The sequence below is a fragment of the Ambystoma mexicanum genome, chromosome 7p (genome assembly GCF_040938575.1).
Source record: "Ambystoma mexicanum isolate Mex_15411 chromosome 7p, UKY_AmexF1_1, whole genome shotgun sequence".
NCBI classification, from domain to species: domain Eukaryota; kingdom Metazoa; phylum Chordata; class Amphibia; order Caudata; family Ambystomatidae; genus Ambystoma; species Ambystoma mexicanum.
The window spans coordinates 495,450,049-495,469,976 of record NC_090939.1 but is presented as its reverse complement, the minus strand read 5'-3'; the positions used below and the strand labels follow the sequence as shown (position 1 = coordinate 495,469,976).

Genomic DNA, 19,928 nt, shown 5'->3' with positions numbered 1-19,928 from the left:
GTCCCTCTTTCTTGCGTGGGGCCTGGCACATGGCCGCAACCCCGCCCACCTTGGCTCCGCCTCACGCATCGCCCATCAGTCCTTTTCTCCTCTCGTTCGGGACTGGGCGCACTTGCATCCTCGGAAGATCTTCCCTTTTTTCCTCTCTGGCTCTCGCTAGCGAACGTTTACAAGTCTGTCTGTCGTTCAAACTAGACTTTCCTGATTGTTCATTGTGTCACCGTTGTTTTCGCGAGGGCGAATCCCCATCCTCTTTGTTTAGAGTTTGGGTCCGGATCACCGTTGGGACTCCTGTTTTTACTGCGACTCCCTTTTGGTCCGGGCACTTCAACGTCGGTTGGAGCGGTGGGAGGTGTTCCGACAAACTCCTCCTGCACATTTTCAGGCGTTCCATCGACGAGAAGAAAAAACGCCCGGTAAGTTCTTTACTTTTCAGAGCACCCCGGCCAGGGGATACCTTTCCGGGTTCCTCTCGGGCCGGGATTGACGTTGATCGCTCTGTCATCTGGGTTCGCCCTGAGGTGCCCGTTGGGCCTAATAATGCTACCAGAGTTTTCTGAGGGTCTACGTAAGGGGCCAGTGGACACCGGAGTACGCTCAGAGGCCCTTCCTGTGGGGGCTGTTTGTAGACCCGGTGCTACCAAGTCGTCGGGGTACCGGAGCTCGCTCTGAGGCCTCTGCCGTCTTAACTCAAAAATAAGACCGGGCTGTGCCCCGAGGCCTTGGGTGGGCTTGTCGTTAACGAACGGATGTTTGTGGCCCGCGTAGATAAGGCTGTTACTGGAACTGGGTCCAATGTCCCTCGTTCAGAGGCTGAAGCTACCAACAGTTCTGAGAGGCCCGACAAGGCCTTGTCGGTGAAGGCTGTTCCTCACCGTTCCCGCTCGTGCGGTGACACCAGACATGTTGAGGGGGCAAAGAAGCAAAGTTCTTCTTTTACCGACAGTGCCAAGGTCCTTCCTTCGAAGGCTAATTTGGCGGTTGGTATGTCACAAAAACATTCCAGGCCTCACAGTACCGGGTCTGCCAAGGTTCCTTATGTTAAAGCTAAACTTAAGACCTCTGATCCATCGACGGGGACCCCTGCCTCACTTCCTCACGTGCCGCAGTTCCCCCTCAGATGAGGACAAAATGGTGCTGGTTCCCGCCACGACTGCGGCGGCCATGTTAGGTGCTACCCCCCTACAACTACGCCATCGGCCACAGGTGTAGGGTCTGGTCCCTTGGGTGAACAGAGTTCAATTGTGCGCAACCTTATCGGCCAGTTTACAATTGGAACGCCCAGATGCCTCTTCCGCACAATGTTTCGTTGCCTGCGGGGTCAGCACCTTTGATTTATGTGGATACGTCTGTGGAGGGGCCTATGTGGCACCCTTCCCCGTTACGTTCCTGGATTTGTCCCCCCTCATGAGACCTCCTCAGGTTCCGAAACAGTCCCCGGAGGACGCCTTTTTCTGTAAATTCCAAACGCTTATGCGTACCGACCCCATGAGTGAATATTTCAAAGGGCTTTCCAGGGAGATATGTCCACCTGCACCTCCGGTTCCTACAGTGGTCCCTTCCCCGACTCTTCCGCCTTTGCCTCCATTGTCCCGGTGGACAAGGCAGCGCCTGACATGGCTCAGCAGGATCCTGACCTGTCAGATGATGTCCAAGGCGATCAGGACAATGAGGACCTTCCCCGCTCTATTAGAGCTTTTCATGACCGGGTACTGGACATGAGTTTCTTAGATGTCCCGGTGCCCGAGGCACCCGCTCTGCAGGAGGGCGTGCTTTCTGGGGTGTTCACCCTGTCTCCCTTGGAGCGTACCGGCCTGTTCTTGCAGAAGGACGTTTTGGCCGAGGTCCGCAGAGTCTGGGAAAAGCCACACTCTGGGCTTTTTGTCAATAAAATTGACGTGAGATACAGGCTGCATTCTTTGTATGAGGTGGCCCTGTCTTGTCCACCTCCCTCCTCCACAGTGGTGGCTGCGTCCACTTTGCAGTGCAGGCCTGCAGCATCCTCTTCCATGACGGCTACTCAGGTTCTGGGAAAGGAGGACAAGCTCCTAGACGCCCTGGGAGGAAAGTCTTGTCCAACTCCTTGCAGCTCAGGCAGGCCAACGCTGAATTGATTTTAGCGGGAGCTAACATGCGGATGTGGAAAGGTCTGTCTGGAGTTGGAGTTTATCCCGGTCGAGAAGCTGGAAGACTTCAAGGGTGGCCTATCCGACGCCAGGGTCTTGGCCCAGGATCTCCTGGAGGCTGCGGCTCATCGCCTAGACACCTCGGCTCGGGGGGGGGGGGGCCTTATGCTGGGGGTTGATGCCTCACGGCAGGCATGGCTGCATGCCACTAAATTTTCAAAGGAAGTGCAGGACAAGGTGTTGGACCTTCTGTTTGATAAGGAGCTCTTTCATTCTACTACAGATGTAGAGCTCACCATGACTAAGGAGAGCACTCAGACAGCGAAGTCATCGTCCGTCCTGGTTAAGGCTCCTTTCAAAACCCAGAGACCATTGTCACAAAGTCGACCCTCCTCTGGCTTTAGGGGCTTCCTCGACCGCAAATCTCGCAGAATGGATACCCCTGTGGGGAATAACCGCAGTAGGCAAGTTTTTCTCCCGCTCTTCAGCCTCCTCAGGTTCTGGTGGCACCGCTACCGATAAACCTACTAAATGAGGATTTTCCACACTCACACGAGACCCTGGTAGGAGAATGCATTGCGTCTCATTGGGAGGCATGGCAGACATCACAGAAGACAGATGGGTCTTGTAAGCCGCTCGAGCGGGCTTCCGCTTAACTCTACCCCCCACCCCGCAACCCTCCTTTTCAGCTGTCGGGCTCGCTCACTCAATTCAGAAACTCAGAGCTATGGAACCCGTTCCCCTTGGAGGGGAGGGCTTCTACTCCCAGCTGTTTACAGTGCCCAACCAGGCTGGCCTGCGCACCATCCTAGACCTTCCCAGTTCAATCTTTTCCTACTCCAAGAGAATTTCAAGATCATGCCCAGCCAGATACGCTCCTCCTTGCAGATGGCCGATTGGCTCAGCGTTGTGGATCTTCAGGATGCGTACATGCGGATCCTGATTTGGAGCCCACACAGGAGATCTCTGCTTCTATTTGGGAGAGGAGCACTTCCAGTTTCGAGTGCTCCCTTATAGCCTCAGCTCGGCGCCACGTGTCTTCACGAAGATGTCTGATTGCGGCCTATCTTTGTCTCCAGGGTATCCATGTGTATCCATATTTGGATGACTGGCTCTTACGCAGCCCCTTTCTGCTGGCAGCAGCGGGCAATCTCCAGTCTCTCCTTCAGCGCCTGTTCCATCTTGGGCTGTCGGTGAACTGGTGGAAATCTTCCATGACTGTCTCGGAGGACCCGATTTCCTGGTTTTCGCTGGAACACGATCGACTGCCGAGTGTACCTGACCAGTGACAGAATGGCGGATCTGTTAGCCATGTGTCAGATGTTTGCGCAGAGCATGTCGGCCTGGTGGTTCCAGAGGCTTCTAGGCCTCATGGCCTTGTGTGCTGGCTCTTCCTTTTGCTTGTCTCAAGATGAGACGGACCCAGATGGCTCTTCGGAGTTCCTGGCGTCAGGCTGTGGACCCGGATTCCAAGCAGATAACTATTCCGGATTCCATGAGAGTGGACCTGGACTGGTGGTCATGGACCTCTGGTTTCCTCACGACAAGCTCCTGCACATCATTCATTTGGAGCTTCTGGCGCTCAAGGCGTTCAGACCGCTCGTTACCAACAAGGTGGTCCGCATACGCACGGACAATGTGGTGTCGATGTATTACATCAACCAGCAAGAGGGAACACGTCTCTACCCTCCGGTTCGTAGTCCGCATCCGCCGTGGGACCTTAATGTAGTCCTGACGGCGCTGTGCCATAAACCCTTTGAAACGATGGCCACGGTGGACCTCAAGTACTTATCCTGGAAGGTGTCCTTTCTGGTCGCCGTTATGTCAGTGAGGAGAGTGAGTGAGTGAGCTCCAGGCCTCGTCAGTGGAGCATCCTTTCTTGGTTTTTCACAAGGACAAGGTAGTCCTGCGGACAAACCCGGCCTTTCTACCGAAGGTGGTAACTGAATTCCATCTTAATCAGTCTATCTCCCTACCGGTCTTTTTTCCGAACCCTGACTCAGAGGCTGAAAGGGTTCTGCACTGTCTTGATGTTAGAAGGGCTCTTAAGTGCTACCTGGACAGGGTAAGCAGGTGTCTAAGGCAACTTATTTCTCGGTGGATCGCCACCTGCATCATTGAGTCTTTCACCGTCCAAGGGCTGAAACCTCCTAAGGGTTTTCGTGCACACCTGGTGCGGGGCAAGGCAGTCGGTTGCTTTTCAGAAATGCGTCCCCTCGGAGGCCATCGCTAGGGCAGCTACTTAGACCTCCCCATCGGCCTTTTCTAAGCATTGTCTCGACAGAGCTCAAGAGCTGATGCTCAGTTTGGTCAGGCTGTGCTGAAGAACCTTTTTCAATAAGGGGTTTTCCATCCACCCGTAGTTCCTATAAGGAGTGCTTGGGAATCTCCCATAAGTATGGAGGAAAGGGGACAGGACATAGGAGTATAACCAGGTTACTCACCATAGTGACCACCTTACTCCTAGTCCCCTTTCCTCCATACGTCCGCCGTCCCCTCTAATAATGTTCCTCTGTTATTGCTAATCGGTCTCTGACCTGGCGATAGAAAAGGATTGATGGGCGATGCGCGGGGCAGAGCCAAGGTGGACGGGGTTGCAGCCGCGTGCCAGGCCCTGCGCAAGAAAGGGACACATTTTTGGAAAAATGTGGATGCTTTTTACAAAGTGCTCGGGTCCCGTCCCACAGGACGAGAGCTCTCATAAGTATGGAGGAAAGGGGACTATGGACTAGGAGTAAGGTGGTCACTACGGTGAGTAACCTGGTTATTTTGTATGGTAATGTCCATAAAATGAATTCTACACTACAGCCTCGCTTCCCAAAACCCAATTGAACTCCTTGGTTATTTTATACACCCTGTTTTATTGTTGACAAAAGTATTCCATGTAAAATAGAGCCAGGTTAAACTCCAGTTACTGCTGGCTTTTCTCCAAGCAACAACTGAATCTTACACAGATACAGATTATATTTATTACCCTCCTATGGAATGCTCTATAATATTGCCTCTGCATAAGGCAAATGCTTGCAATCTGGAAGCTGATGCACTCTGCAAACTGTCTTGTGGCAGAAAGTTGGGTAAAGAAAATACATGCTCGTAGTTTTGCCCTACATAGTCCAGGTGAGAGCATCTGGTCTATTCAAACCTTGCCCTTCCTGGTTTCTGCAGTGCATAGTATCTTTGAGCTATTGCGTTCACCTGTCATTGTGTTCTAAATGTCTTCTTAAATTGTATTGCGTGGCCTTATGTTGAACTTTATTTCTAGTCTCTCCTTTGTTCTTCCTGATCACATTTTGTATAGGTCCATAAGTTCAACAATGGTCTGCCAAGAGATTTTTTTTTGTGTTTTTAAGTCTGTGCAATGCTTGATGGATGCTTCTGCACTATGAAATGTACTAAGTCTTAAACCCGTAATGTGACCAGTCCATTGATGTGGCGGCTCTTGTATGGGTACAACATTCTCATCCATCAACCTAGGAGCTTATAGCTGAATTGGTAGAGGGTGTGGCTTGTTTTTGCTGGATACTGTAGCAGCCTGTTACTGCACATGATCCATGGCTACTTGTGCAATTTTAATGGTCTAGTTTGTCCCTCTTCATGGTTTAAACAAGTCTTTAATTGCTATAGTATTGTTTCTGTAGAATGAGTGGTCTTAGATTTTTTTTTGTACTGCCTCTGCAATCTGGAAATGTTCCTTCTGGGCAATGTCAGCATGACCATTGATCGAATTTATTAAGGCTTGCTTTTTACATATTAGACTGTCCGTCAATGCTGAATGCAAACTTTACTAATGCAGCTCTTTCTTTGGGACTAAAACTGATGGCAGGCTTGAGTTGTTGCCAGATGTCCCTTCTGTGCGAATTTTATATTTTTCTGCCTGCACTATCGCTTTGTCAGCTTATGCTTTTTTGGTAGTATTATATATGGAAGTCTTGTGGCAGCTTGCTTTTAATGCACAATTTCAATACCATAGAATTCTAAACTCGCTTTTCTTTTTTTAAGATTCTAGCTGGGACGCTGGTCGTGGAGGTGGCAATTCTTTTGTTAATGGATTTCATGACCGGGACAGCCGAGTGAATGGCTTTGACCGTGATCGCAGTGGCTTTGGCACTAGAGGTGGATCTGGATGCAGTGACAGAGGTGGGTGAAGTGAATTTGGTATCTTGCATCACTTGATCATGCAATGCATGTGACAGGCAGGCTGTCGTAGGTGTTTTTATCGGTAGGGATTGTCAAACGATGTTTGGCAAATCACCTGGGGTGGGCAGATTTTAGATTTCTAGTTGTGGTGAAGAGGGACACTCCGTTTAGCCACTACCCAATCAAGGTAGTGAATAACAGTCAAGGTTTAGTCTCGGTGTGGTCAGGAGCTCTGAGTAACACACAATTCAGCATACAGTAAGTTATGACAATATTTTATTTTAGCCTTCAGAACACACTGAAAAATTACCAGTAGGTAATATCACACCACATAAAACAATCTATACATTCACCAGTATGTTAATTTACAATATCACTAAAGACCAGGTGAAACGGAAGTATTGCAAACAGTAGCATACTCTGGGGTGAAGAACAAATCCACTTTCAAAAAACATCTTTCGGCAGTACAGTGAAGGAAATTTGTTTAAGGATGGTTAACCTTAGTAACAGTCTAGGAAACTTCACCTGTTTCTTTGCTCAGCTGCTGAGGGCTTTTCAATGTGTTCTGCGTTTATTGCCTCTAGCATCCCCATGCATCGTGTAACGGTGAATTGCAAAAGAGGGGTTCGTAGTTGCATAAGGAGGCACACAATGTTGTAACTGTGAGCATTCATAGGATTAACTTAAAAGGCAAATCTGGGATTTTCTTCAACGGGGCGCCATAGGAAAATTCAAGGCTCTTGTTGAATTTTGTCTAGGCTGCCGTGAGGAAGGATGGGCAAATTATAGGATGTCTTCTGATGCTTGTTTGCCTAGAATCACATGCTTTGCCTATAGTACGACATTGAGTGGTAATCACGGAGTACTCTTACACCTTGTCCCCTTTACTCCATACTGTACGGACATCCCTCACTAGGGACGGGCGACAGAACCTTTTTCACCAGAAAAATCAGTCTCCATTAAATTTAGATGTGCGTGGGGTGTGGCCGTGGGAGCATGCGCTCCCCTGACTGTACCCACCAGCGCCACTCCCGAGTCCTTTTAATCGTCGACAGGAACAGACCGCTTTCACCAGCGCTCCTGGGTTAGGTCTCCGGCCTTGTAATTCCACACGCTCTTTCCAGGAGAAGTATTCTTGTTTCTATTTTCTATTCCAATTGTTAGGTACTGCCCTGTCCTCTGGCGTCGCGCTCCTGCCCGTGCGCATGACTGCGAGCTTCAGCAGGTGTACAGTGCCCACGGGTCCCTTCCCAATGTCCTACCCACATAGCATCTGCCACCGGGTCTTGGCCCAGACCACGGCTGCCACTGCTGTACCTCGTGCAATGCCTTGACTTGGCGTGTGCTCCAGAATCAATTAGACCGGTGGCGGGAGCTCTTCGAAAGATCGCCTCCAGAGGACCTTAAAGCATTTTTGAAACTGAAGACTAGGCCCAAGATAGGTGCACTGTTCTCCTCCGCACCCCGCAAGGGTGTTTTTCCCCTTGGGAGGCGCTCAAGCAGGAGGGACCTCTCGGGTCCTAAAACCAGCAGGAATACGGAGTATGCGCCAGCTACCGCCTCCCAGCCTGAGAGGACGCAAGATCCTAGTGGTGCTAGTGCTGAGGGGCCTCGAGGCTCTGACCGGTTCCCAACCTTAAGTGCTGCTCCCTACTACTGGACTTATGTCTGAGGCAGTGCCTGTACGCAGCAATACCGGCACCATGGCCGAGGGTGCTCTGCCTACCAGGCCTCAGCCTGGGGTGCATGGAAGGTCGCAACCACCACCGCTCGGCATACTAGTGGAGGCTGGTCCCAGCTCAGCAAATGCCACAACTTGGCACGTGGTGCGGAGCAAAACATAATGGCCACTGGGCCAGACAAAATGGCAACCCACCTAGGGCCCTTTCCCTTCAGAGCAGGCAGGGGAGCCTGCTTCCAGGTGGGATTGGGCAACGTCTGTGACCTGGTCCATATCCTATCCTTCCACTTGGCAAGGAAGATGCACATCACCCAATTTAGCGAGACCGGGCATGCCCAGTACACAGCAGCCTCGGGGCGCTACGTCTATGCCTATCCCATCAGGCACATCTCCGGCTTGTGAAGACTGGTTCTTTAAGTTCCTCTCTACTCATGAGATCACCACAGATGGCTACCATCCTCAGGGACGTAATCTGGGACATGCTCGCTCCTGTATAGCCGCAAGCACCCATGGCAGTACTGCCCCTGTAATCCAGCTCAGCACCTGGCTCCCATGCCTGAACAATCATGGCAGCTCCGGCTGTGTCCCCTCGGCAGCCTCTGGCATTGATAATCCACACCCCACAGCTGCCTGCGCCCAGCACTCCTATGGCTCCCCCGTATCCTCAGGACAAAGACTAGGAAGACCTGGACACCCCAGAGTCCTAGGAATCCTGCAGCCACATACACTGTACTACAAGAACTGAAATTTCCCTTCAAAAGGATGTTGAAGCATTGGCCAAAAAAGGTTGGCTCAAGCCACTCTACCCAGCTTACCAACAGGCGTCTCGACGTTAAGTACAGGCAAACTAAGGGGACACTCCTATTGTCGCACCCCCAACCACACTGATGGCGGCAGCATCCCTATACTAGACTGCTTCGGCCTTTGCACTCCTGGGCAAGGAGGAAAAGCTCTTGAAGACTTTCAGGAAGAAACTTGACAAACTCCACTTTCCACCTGCGCCAGGCCAATGCTGACACCATGTTGGCAGCTGTCAACCAGAAGCTGTGGAGGGAGATTGCAGATTGCCTTCCTGAGCTCCCCACCCACAGCCAGGATCACTTGAACACTGATCTGGGGGAGACCAAAATCGTGGTTAAGATATGTCTTCCTCCCCATGATCACTGGCAAGTCTCTTCTCATCCAGGCAGCGCCACCTGCATGTATTAAATCAACAAGCAGGGTGGCACCAGGTCGCCTCCCCTCTGCAGACGATCTACATTTGGGAGTGGGCTCTGGTGAATAGGCACTTGTCGGCAAGCCACCTCCTGGGGAGTCCAACCTAGAGGCAGAGTCAAACCTCAGCAGGCTGGGCTCAGACATCTACAAATGGCATTTGAACGAGGTCCTTCAAGCAATCTTCACTAGTTGGGTTTATCCAGAAGGTGGACCGCTTCGCAACCAGTAACAAGAGATGCCAACACTTTGCCTCTTGGCTGGGCAAGGCAGGGTTCGTTAGACGACATGGTGCAGATCTCCTGGAACAACATGAACGCCTAAGCTTCCCCCTCCACGGGTGCACAGCGTCATCTGCGGGCCAGGGAGTCCTGGGCCTTCGGCTCATCCTGGTAGCGCCATGGTGGCCTGCAAGCCCCTCCGTCATGGTCTGTCGGATCAGCCCCTGGACACCACCTGGTGGGTCCAGCACACCTACCCTCCCAGCAAGGTGCATAGTGGTTTACCCCACCCTGCAGAATTTGGCCCTCGCAGCTTGGTTCCTGAACAGGTTACCCTGAATCATCTGCACCTGTCGCAGGCTAACCTCACTATCCTACAAGGGGCTGGGAGCAACACTACCAGTAGCCAGTACAAAAGCAAGTAGACCAGGTTCTGTCACTGGGCAGAATCAATGGAAATTGATCCATTGACTTGCTTGTAGGACTGGTCTATCCTTCTCGGTGCACCTCGCCCATTCAGTTGTTCAGGTAAACGCATACTGCATGTATCTGGTGGCCGTTGGAGCCTACAAGAACCCGGGCGAGGAGGTATTTTCATCCTCATCCGGTGGTTAAGAGGCACTTGGTGGGTACCCGGTGTGGGCCTAAATGTGGTCATAGTAGCCCTGGCACATAAGCCATTTGAACCTATGGCGTCTGCAGACATCAGGCTAGTTACCATCAAGACAGCCCTGCTAGTGGGCCTTGACCAGGCACGGCGAATTAACAAAATCCAGGCGGTGGTGGCTTCAGAGCCAGATTTACAAGGACATGGTGCTCGGAACACATCCCACATGCGCCTCCGTCCTATCCCCTTTCCTCCATACTGCAAGGGCATCTCTCGCTAGGGACGGGAGATGAAAACTTTCACCAGAAAAACCTTCTTCCCCTTTAGAGGCGTGTGGGGGCACGGCCCTGGGAGCATGCGCTCCCTTGACTCTGCCCACCGGCGCCACTCCTCAGTCCCCTTTTCTGCATTGACGAACAGGGCGATTTCACCACGCTCCTTCCCAGCACATGTCGACATCAGCAGACTTCAGCAGGTGTCCAGTTTACACCACACGCTCTGAAGAACAGGTTAGCTCGGTGGACGGAGCTCTTCAAGAAGTCGTCTCCCGAGGACTTGAAGGACTTCGTCAGACATGTCGTTTTTTTTGTTTTTCCATTGCACCCGGCAAGGGTGACTCCTTCCCAAGGAAACACCTGAGCAGGAGGAACCCTTCAGGTTCTCGCACCAGCATAGGTACTGAGGCTACTTACCGGCCGCCAGGCCAAGGGGTCATTGGATCCTTCTGGGGGCAGTGCCGAGGTACTGCAAGGTTCTTTGATCGGGTGAACACCAGAGGGGCTACGCCTTAGTACCAGGCAGATGTCTGCCGCACTACCGGTGATCCTGCCGAGGGCAACACACCTATCCGGCCCCATCCTGAGGTGCAGGGTAGGTCTCATGCTCCACCACCAAGAGTCCTGGTCCAGCGAGCCAAGCACCACGACTTTGGCACGCAGCTCAACAAGATGGCCATTCAGATACCGCCCCTTGGTGCGGAGCAGGTGGGAGAACGAGTTATAAGGTGGGACTGGTGTCAACCATGTATGTGGCCTACAGCTTATCCATCAACATCACAGGGCAGGTTCCCCGCAACTGGCAAGACTGAGCATGCACCAGTACCCGTCTGCTACCACGTCAACATCACCTGCCACCTCACCTGCCTGTGGGGACAGGTTTTTTAAAAGTTCCTCACTCATGAGATCACATCCCGAAGGATGGGCCCCATCTCAGGAGTTGAGGGACATGATGCCTATAGTCATTCCTCCTATGGCTCCAGCTCTGCAGGCCCCCGTGCAGCCCCTGCTGCCATTGCTGTCTACTTCGATTCCAGCTCCCCTGCCTCCCACAGTTCAGGCGATTCCACACTAGCGTTGGCAGCAGCCACCGGCTCCGTATTGTACACTGCAGCCCTTGGTGCCCAGCACTCCTCTACCCGCTCCGGACCAATCTGACACCCTGGTGGACACTGACGAGGAGCAGGAACCAGGCAGGTTGTCTTCAGCCAAGGCCTTAAGGCTCCCAGGATTGGCAGTGTTTGGGGCTTCCTCAACCCAAAGTCCAACAACCCAGAGGCGGCTAGAACAGGAATCCAATGCTGAATGACTGTCAACCTTGTGCAAAAAGGATGGCTTAAACCCCATTCGACCCAGCCTGTCAATCAGTGCCTCAATGCCAAATCTAGGCAATTGGAGGGGGATCACCTCTTTCTGTCGGCGCACTCAACCACACTCCTCAGTGATTGCTGCAGTGTCACTACTCCAAGCCTGTGTCGTCCTCGGCCACCTCATCCTCCACGCTTCTAGGCAAGTAGATGATCCTGGAGGCTTACGTAAAGCTTTATTCCAACTCCTCACGTCACCTTAATCAATCCAATGTGATGTTGTGCTGGCAGCTGTTAACCAGAGGCTTTGGTGGGGAATAGTTTACTACTTTCCAGAACTTCCAGTGCTAAGCCAGGCACGTTTCAAGGCTCGGCTGGCAGAGGCTAAATTGGTGGCGCAGGTCATCACCGACACCTCAGGCCGGGCCATCTTCATCCCCACGGACTGCCTGGCTACCAAATTCCACCCAGACGTCAGGAATGAATATTGGGCCCTCCATTCGAGGGTGGCACCTTTCACTCCACCACTGATGAGGAGCTAGATGAAAAGAAAACCAGTGCCCAAACTGGTCTTTATCCTCACGACGGCCACGCCCAAGGCATACACCCAGTCACCAACACTCGAAGGGGCAGGTGTTTGGGTTCTGGGGCTTCCAGAACAGAGGGCTAGACAGCCTGACTGTTCTGAGTCAGCGCTGGTGGAAGCAACAAAAGGGAGCAAGGTTTTTTAGTTCCCCTCTTCCACACAAGCCTCAGAGGGAAAGGACATGAAACGCCCCTTCAGGTCCGTGTATGTCTGTTGGGGGGGCGGGGGAGAGGCTTGCCTTTCACGCAGTTTTGGCATCAGAAATTCACAGAACCCTGTATCCTATCCATGGTACCCTGTGGACACTATCTACCAATTCCTCCCGCACAGATTGGAGACAGCTACTCTGTTGGCGGTAATGTGTTGTCTCGCCGAGAGCCAAGCAGTGCAAGTCCCAGCAAACCTTGGGCTTCTACGCCAAGGTTTTCGCCATACAAAAGAACCAGGCTTGCCTAAGAGTTGTTGGTTGTCCCCACCCTCAACCTCTCCCTCTTCAAAAAAAACAAAATTCAAGATGGTTACACCGGCACTCATTGCGAAGACACTGAACGGGGGAGACTGGATATGTTCCCTGGATCGGAAGGATGCGTGAATTAGGTGAGGGGCTCCCAAGCAGAGCCTGTCGACATTCCTACATCTCTCCACCCAGACCTCACGTGGTGTTCTGCAGATTGCAACCTGCGGCAGGGCAAGCCCTTCCAGAAGCCTCTCTCGCAGGTCACCGTCACTAGACTCCTTCCTAGAAGGCTGGGGTGAGCCATGCTGCACAGCCACTGCGTCTGTGGAGTTTGGACTCTGCAGGTGCAGGAGTCCCACATCAACTGTCTAGAATTGAAGGCCATATGGCTGGCCCTCGAGGCTTTCCTCCATTTGATAGAGGGCAAGACAGTACTATCCAGATGGACAACTCCACCAGCGTGTACTATGTCAACAAGCTGGAGGGGTGCGGGGGGGGAGGGGGGGTAACCAGATCTCCTCCACTGTGCATTCTTGCCTTCAGCATGTGGGAATGGGCTCTGGAGAAAATCTGTTACCACTGGCCACCTCCCGGGGAAGACTGACCTGGAGGCGGACAGGCCCAGCAGACTGGGGGTGGACAATTACGGGTGCCAATTGAACGACCTGGTCCTCAAGATCTTCCTCAGGTGGGGGCAACCCCAAGTGGATTTTTTTTCCCCTCCAGGAACAGGAAATGCCAGCAGTGCACCTCCTGGCAGGGACAGGGCTCGGGCTCCCTGGGCAATGCATTCCAGATACAATGCAACTACATGACTGCATACGCCTTCCCTCCCGCACCCATGGTACACAGGGTGATCTGCAGGTTAAAGGAATCTTGTCACCTCAGCATCATTATGATAGCTCCCTCGTGGCCGGCAAGACAATGGTTCTCAGCTGCTCAGCCTATCGGACAGGCTTCCCATTCACCTACCACTGGGTCCAGCTCCTCACCCGGGGGGGGGGGGCAAGGTAATCCACCCCGCTCCTCACAGCGTGGTTACTGAGCAGGTCACATTGAAATACTTGAGCCTATGTTGGGCTAACCTGGAGATCGTCCAGGGCGCCAGAATTAAAGCTACCAGGAGCCAATATAAGAGCAAATGGTCCAGAATCTGTCTTTGGGGGTGACTCTAATGAGATTGACACCCCTCATACCCACACCCTTAAGTGCACATTGGACGGTGTACTCCTTTTCGGCACACCTCGCCCACTCCGGAGTGCAGGTGGAGACATGCTGCACCTATCTGGCAGCCATAGGAGCCTACAGAAATTCAGAGTGTCGCTTCTCCGCTAACCCAGTGGTCAACTGGCATCTGGCCGGCCTCTACAGCCTCTACCCGCCTTTAAAGAAGCCACACCCTGTATGGGACCTCAATGTAGTCTTGGGCGCAAACCGTTCGAGCCAATGGCGTCCGTGCACATCAGGCTATTCACCTTAACGACAGCGTTGCTCATAGGCTTCACGTCCGCTCAGTCGGCAAAATCCAGGCTCTGGTGGCATCAGAACCCTGTACTACCTTTCACAAGGGCAAGGTTGTCCTCCAGACGCACATTGCCTTCCGACCCAAGGTTACCTCCCATCTGAACGAGGAAAGTCTTACCCACCTTCTTCGCGACCCCAAGGATGAGACTCGGGCGGTCTTGCACCATCTGTCAGACGTGTGCTAAAATACTACCTTGACGGGACCAAGGACTTCTGCAAGTCGGATGCCCTCTAACACTTTTGGCGGTTCAAGGCCCGGTTATCAGGCCTCCATAGCAAGGTGGATGGTAGCAGCCATCAAGGAGGCCTACGAGGGGCGGCACAAACCTGTGCCGGCCAACTTGCATACCCATGCGGTCAAAGCCACAGCCATTGCATTTCAACGGCATGTGCTGTGGCAGGTCGTCAGCAGGGTGGCAACCTGGCCCACCCTTTTGGCTTTCTGCAAGGTCTACTTTTCCAGCCTTTGATGCTGGAAATGCATTGGAGGGACAGGGCCTCCCTGTCCTTGTCCTGTAGTCCTTTTTCATTGGTGTTCTGTGCTTTTTCTTCCCAGGAGTCAATCTGGGACTCCTGGCAGTGCAGCGCTTTCTATTTTTGCTTTGGTGTACAGACCCACGGGATACCCTTATGGCACCCATGGGTGGGAGTACAACCTTGTGCCGCTAGTGTTGTTGGTCACCTGCGTGGCCCACGGAGCAGGGTATGGGCTGGTGGCAGCTCCATGCTTAATTTGACAGGTGCTCGAGTATCCTCCATTTTGGGATACCCAGGCCCTGCCATTGGAATCGGTTGATTCCTGATAGGAAACAAGATGGCCCCTGTGGCCTCTTGATTTCTATTGCCTGTTACCTTGTTTTCCCAAAGACCTGGGAAGCCCTGACTGTCCCTTCCCCCTGACTGCCTGTTGGGTAGAAGTTACATATATGGTATTGTAGTAAGGTCCATTCCAGACTGGTTGGAGCCTTCCCTGTGGGTGGGACCTGGGTGAATGGAGTGACCAATATGCACTTGTTGTGGATGTCTAGTTTCTAGTATGAAACAAAATGACTGAGACAGCCCTGCCCGAAACTGGTATGAATGCAGTGTAGTGTTGAATGGCTGCGTACTTGTCCAATACACATTCCTTGTTGTGAGTCTGAGGGAGAATGGCCTGAATGCACTGTATGCATGATTGGCTGACTGCTGAATGCCCTTCGTGATTGGTTGCCTGAGTGACCCAGCAGAATAAATGGGAGATCAACAGTATATCTGGGGGCCTCTCACTGCTAGAATTCCTTCAGAAGCTGAAGTCGCAACTGATGCTTGATCTCGAAGCCGAGCTCGAAGAAGGTTGACTGCTGTTACCTTCACCGCAATCTGAAAACCACCATGACGACTAGACTGATCCAAGAGGACCTGGTTAGGCGCCCTCTTCCCGAGCTCCGAGGGACCATCGAGCACTGCTAACCTTTGCCGAAGCTCCCTGGAAGTCGGTCTCGACAGGCTGCCGACCGGAGACTGGGACCACCAAGGAGAACGAAGATGAGCACCGACTTTCCGTCTACCGGGGTTCCCAGGTTTGCTATAACCGCTGGAGGCCAGTCCACGCACTGTTGCCCAGAAGCGCATCGACGGCCGGAGCCGCATGCGCCTTTTGATTAAGACATTTTTGATTCCTGGACTTGCTCGTCCCGACCGACTTATCCCACCAGAGAAGGCCAGGCCGTTGTCGCACCGAGGAGAATCCGCCGGTGGGTTTCCCGCCACCCAAAGACCGTAGATGCACCGGACGACTCGACGCCCTTGCTGGGCACAGTTCATCAACTCTTTGCGGTCCTGAACTATCGACATCGAGGTGCCACGCACACCTCTTCCTTGCAGGACATCTTCGACTCGTTGACGAGCACCGCCAGGACCGAAGCTGCTGCCTTGGCGAACTTCCATCGGGGATTCTAGACAGAGTTCACTTTCTTCGAGGCCCATCGCCGATCCGTGGCTCCTGCTTTAAAGGGAGTCACTCGAAGGATCCCTTGACGCCCCCCTCAAGGAACTCTGCTATTCCAGGTACATGGGGGTGGTAGAAACATTTTAGAAGGGAATAAGACTCATTGAACAATATATGGACTGGGCTTGTAGTATCTTTCTTACAGGTTGCCCAGGTGGGGGATCTCCACACAGAACTGTTTAGGTAACTGGGCCAGTAATTGTTCTAACCAACTGCTTTCCTCCTATGTCTATTGTTGGTTACCTTTTTATTAATTGAATTGTGACATTAGACCAGAGTCTAGTTGGAAGAGTATAGTTGATGCACTTTAATGAAATCTGATAATTGTGGTACCATTTAGAACTGGATATATTTGCCATTGTAGATTAACTGAGCACAAAGTGAGTTAATGTGATGATTGGGTATGACTTTGAACCTTAATTATATAGACTGTTTTAACCAATAGTGTGTGGACAGTCCTTTGTGGGTGCTTGGGGACTACACTGTATTTAAGAATCAGCCTGCATCACCTCCTGAGAAGTTGGGCCTTGATTGTTACCTACATTAGAGAATCTTGGCAGGGGTCCTCTGTGCCTCTACTTTGCCATATAGAGAGCAGGAACAGACCCCCCCCCCCCTCCAGTCTTTACAATGCTGCCTCTAGATCAGACGGCTCTTTGGCGGTTCTAAAACCTATTTGCTTATGGAGGGTCTCCTCTCCACCGAGGGGCTACATTCAGTTGTAATCACTCATACAGTATGGAGGAAAGGGGCTAGGACGTAAGTAACTAATAGTTACTCACCGTAGTGACTAACGTACTTAGTCCATAGTACCCTTTCCTCCATACGTCCCACCATCCTTCCCCCTGGCCCCTAATAATACTGGTGTCATTAGGCCGCGTTAAATATAGGCGTGTCAATGGGGACTTGGTGCTGGTGAGCGGAGTCAGGCGAGTGTATACTCCCAGGGCTGTGCCTCTAAATTAAACATTTTTCTGGTGAAAGTTGTCTCCCGTCCCTCGCAAGGGACTCCCATACAGTATGGAAGAAGGGGGACTATGGACTAAGTATTTTAGTCACTACGGTGAGCAACTATTAATTTTGTGTTTGATATCCCAAATTCTGATGCAAACAAGTTTTTGGGCTGTAGTTTGAATATATCTTATCTTTGTATGTGGGTGCCTTGCATCATGGAAGATTGAACTTCCTGCTGCCTTGCCCATGTCCTCATCTTGGGTGTGTCTGCATTTGTATAAATTGGAATTTCAAACCTTTTGCGCTACAGATATTTTTAGACTAACTTCCTTCAGCCTAGCCACTGCAGTTAATAGTGCACATGTGTATTCAAATGACTAGAGAGCAGCGGGTTGTTGTACACACTTGGCCCATGCTTGCCTACAACGCATTCAAAACACGGCAGCCAGACTACTCCTGAAACGACCCTGAAGAGAACTCACTGCACCGGTGCTGAAAACACTACATTGGCTACCAATAAAACCACAAATAAAATTCAAAACAATGTGCATTACGCACAGAGCAGTACACAACGAAGGCGCTGAGTTCCTAAGACAAACTGCACCTACATCAACCAACAAGAACGATCCGATCAAGCGTGGACATCGCCTCGAACTGAAATCCTCTCACCAAGCACCGAAAACCTGGAATGACCTTCCAAAATGCATACATAACGCAAGTAACCACTTGATTATTCAGGAAATTACTCAAAACCTGGCTCTTCACATCATAACTAGAAAGACCGGCCACAGGGGCGAACACACAACTAAAAAAAACATCAATGAACATAGAGACCCTGAAACACACCAATAAATCAATGGGGGAGGGGGGAAAGCCAAGGTAAATATCCCACGGCATACTAAACGACCGAATGGGAGACAGCTGCAATACGATCAAAGACCGTAAACCTAGCAAGTACAAACACTGGGACAAATCATCAAGAGGACCATGACCTTAAATTATAACCATCCCCAACAGCGCTAAGGACAAAATATAGAGGGGGGAGGAAAGGAAGCACCACCACCACAAGCCTCAATCCAGTGGTAGAGAAACAGAATGTTTCATCACTACACACTGCCCACCAATACACAGCAGGAAGCACAATGCCCCACCACACAACTACAACTAAACAATAGCCCTAAGAATGTTCACCTCACGGAAACCAAAGAACCAACGGAAAGACAGTCCGGACAGAACTAACTGAATACACAATCTCACCAAGACATATGCACTAGGACGCCAAATCAACACCACTCCGACCTTGAACCGTTCAAAGCCTCGACCGACCAGTGTTTCGCTACATAACCTGAGCATAGAGATTACCTGCCCAGTCCCACACCTGAAGATAAGGTTCTGACGCACCTACCAATCGAAACAATACTCACTATGATAAAGCTGGATCAGCGCACCACCAACAAAGCGATTCAGCCCACGAGGAACAACCAGCAACCCAACCCACAGATATGAAACTTTAACTGAAACATAAGTCTGAATCGGGATACAGACCCCCCCCAACCCACAATCCTCTGTATACTTAACCCTCACAAAGCCATACAACCATCTTTCCCAGCAATCCGCACACACTTTACCCCACCGCATCAACACATAAACATCACCCACAGCACTCGAGGCCTTGCCTGATCCGATACTAACCAAAGCCCAGCACTTGGTGTATACTGAGCTGAAGCTGCCAACACTACACCACGTCTCCCACTCCTTCTCCCCTCCTCCCTACTAACCCTACCTGTCCTTCCTGTTTACAGATCTGCCAGAGCGCCGGGGGACCAATTTCGTTGAAGGTGCGCTATACAAGTACCTTTAACATAAGCACCACAATTGATTTTGTACGGAACCTACTGTGATTGTACATCTTTGGCATCTGCTACCATAAACCTCCTGAAACTCGGGTGTTTGCTTTCCAAGCAAGTAGATTCTCAGTTTAATGTTTTCTCACCAGAAGCAAATGAGCTGCTTTCCTCATCCATGTTGTGGCTCTCTAGAATTTTTAATTGGGCAATTTTCAGGAGCACATGAGTCCATTTCATTTTAAAGTTTTCCTTGCATCCCTGAAGGGCAAGATGTCTGAGTGGAGTTTTGCAGTACTTCCGTTGCATATCTTCTCGCCTGCAAAATGATTTCGGCTTTGATACCCTAGGATGATGGATGCTGCTTGCTAGCCTTAGGCTTTGATTGAATAAGCAGAGTGCATATTTTCATAGTTCAAATGGATTGGTTGAGGTTAGAGTAGCAACTTATTACTATTAAGTGCAGCCATGTAATGTTTTTTTTTTTTTAAATGAAAAATGTATGAAGTATGCAAAGCAAAGGTTACATTGTTCAGATAACAGAAAAAGATGCAAGTATTTGCACAGCAAAGCCAAACCTGCTTCTGGCGAGTAGGGTATTCTTGTAGACAGTGTTTGCAATGGTCTGACGTTAATTGTATTAAAAGTACTTTTCATGCTCTTGGCAGGTGGTGTAAGTGATGGCAAAGGATGGAGTGCTGGAAGAGATACTGATGCCTATAGCAGCTTTGGGTCCCGTAGTGAGAGGGGCAATGGTGCAAGAGGAGGAAGGTGAGTTTGGCTTGACATAGCTGTGATTTAAAGTCTATTGTGAATGTTCTCCTTAATGCAAATTACAGCCCCTGAAAAATGCCATACCTTAGTCTGGTTCCCTTTCCTCAATCAGTTCTCATTCCCCAGCTATAACGAGGCATGTATCCATTGAAACCTATTTAAAGTCTGATGCACAGGTGCATCAACAGCCAGTAATGTTGAGGGATATGGCAACGTGCCTGTACACAAGTTTC

The 19,928-nt window shown here is 51.1% G+C and overlaps 1 protein-coding gene across 6 annotated transcripts in view; it reads left to right on the top strand.

Annotated features, from left to right (window-relative positions):
- The window catches only part of DDX3X (DEAD-box helicase 3 X-linked), a 466,925-nt gene that overhangs the window by 182,784 nt on the left and 264,213 nt on the right, over positions 1-19,928 (top strand). For 4 of the 6 annotated variants that reach the window (XM_069636523.1, XM_069636522.1, XM_069636521.1 and 1 more), the window contains 2 exons: positions 6,126-6,263; positions 19,590-19,692. In XM_069636523.1, coding sequence (XP_069492624.1) covers positions 6,126-6,263; positions 19,590-19,692 — 241 coding nt within the window. The remainder of the gene's footprint in view (positions 1-6,125; positions 6,264-19,589; positions 19,693-19,928) is intronic. The other 2 variants (XM_069636525.1, XM_069636524.1) reach the window with 1 other exon arrangement.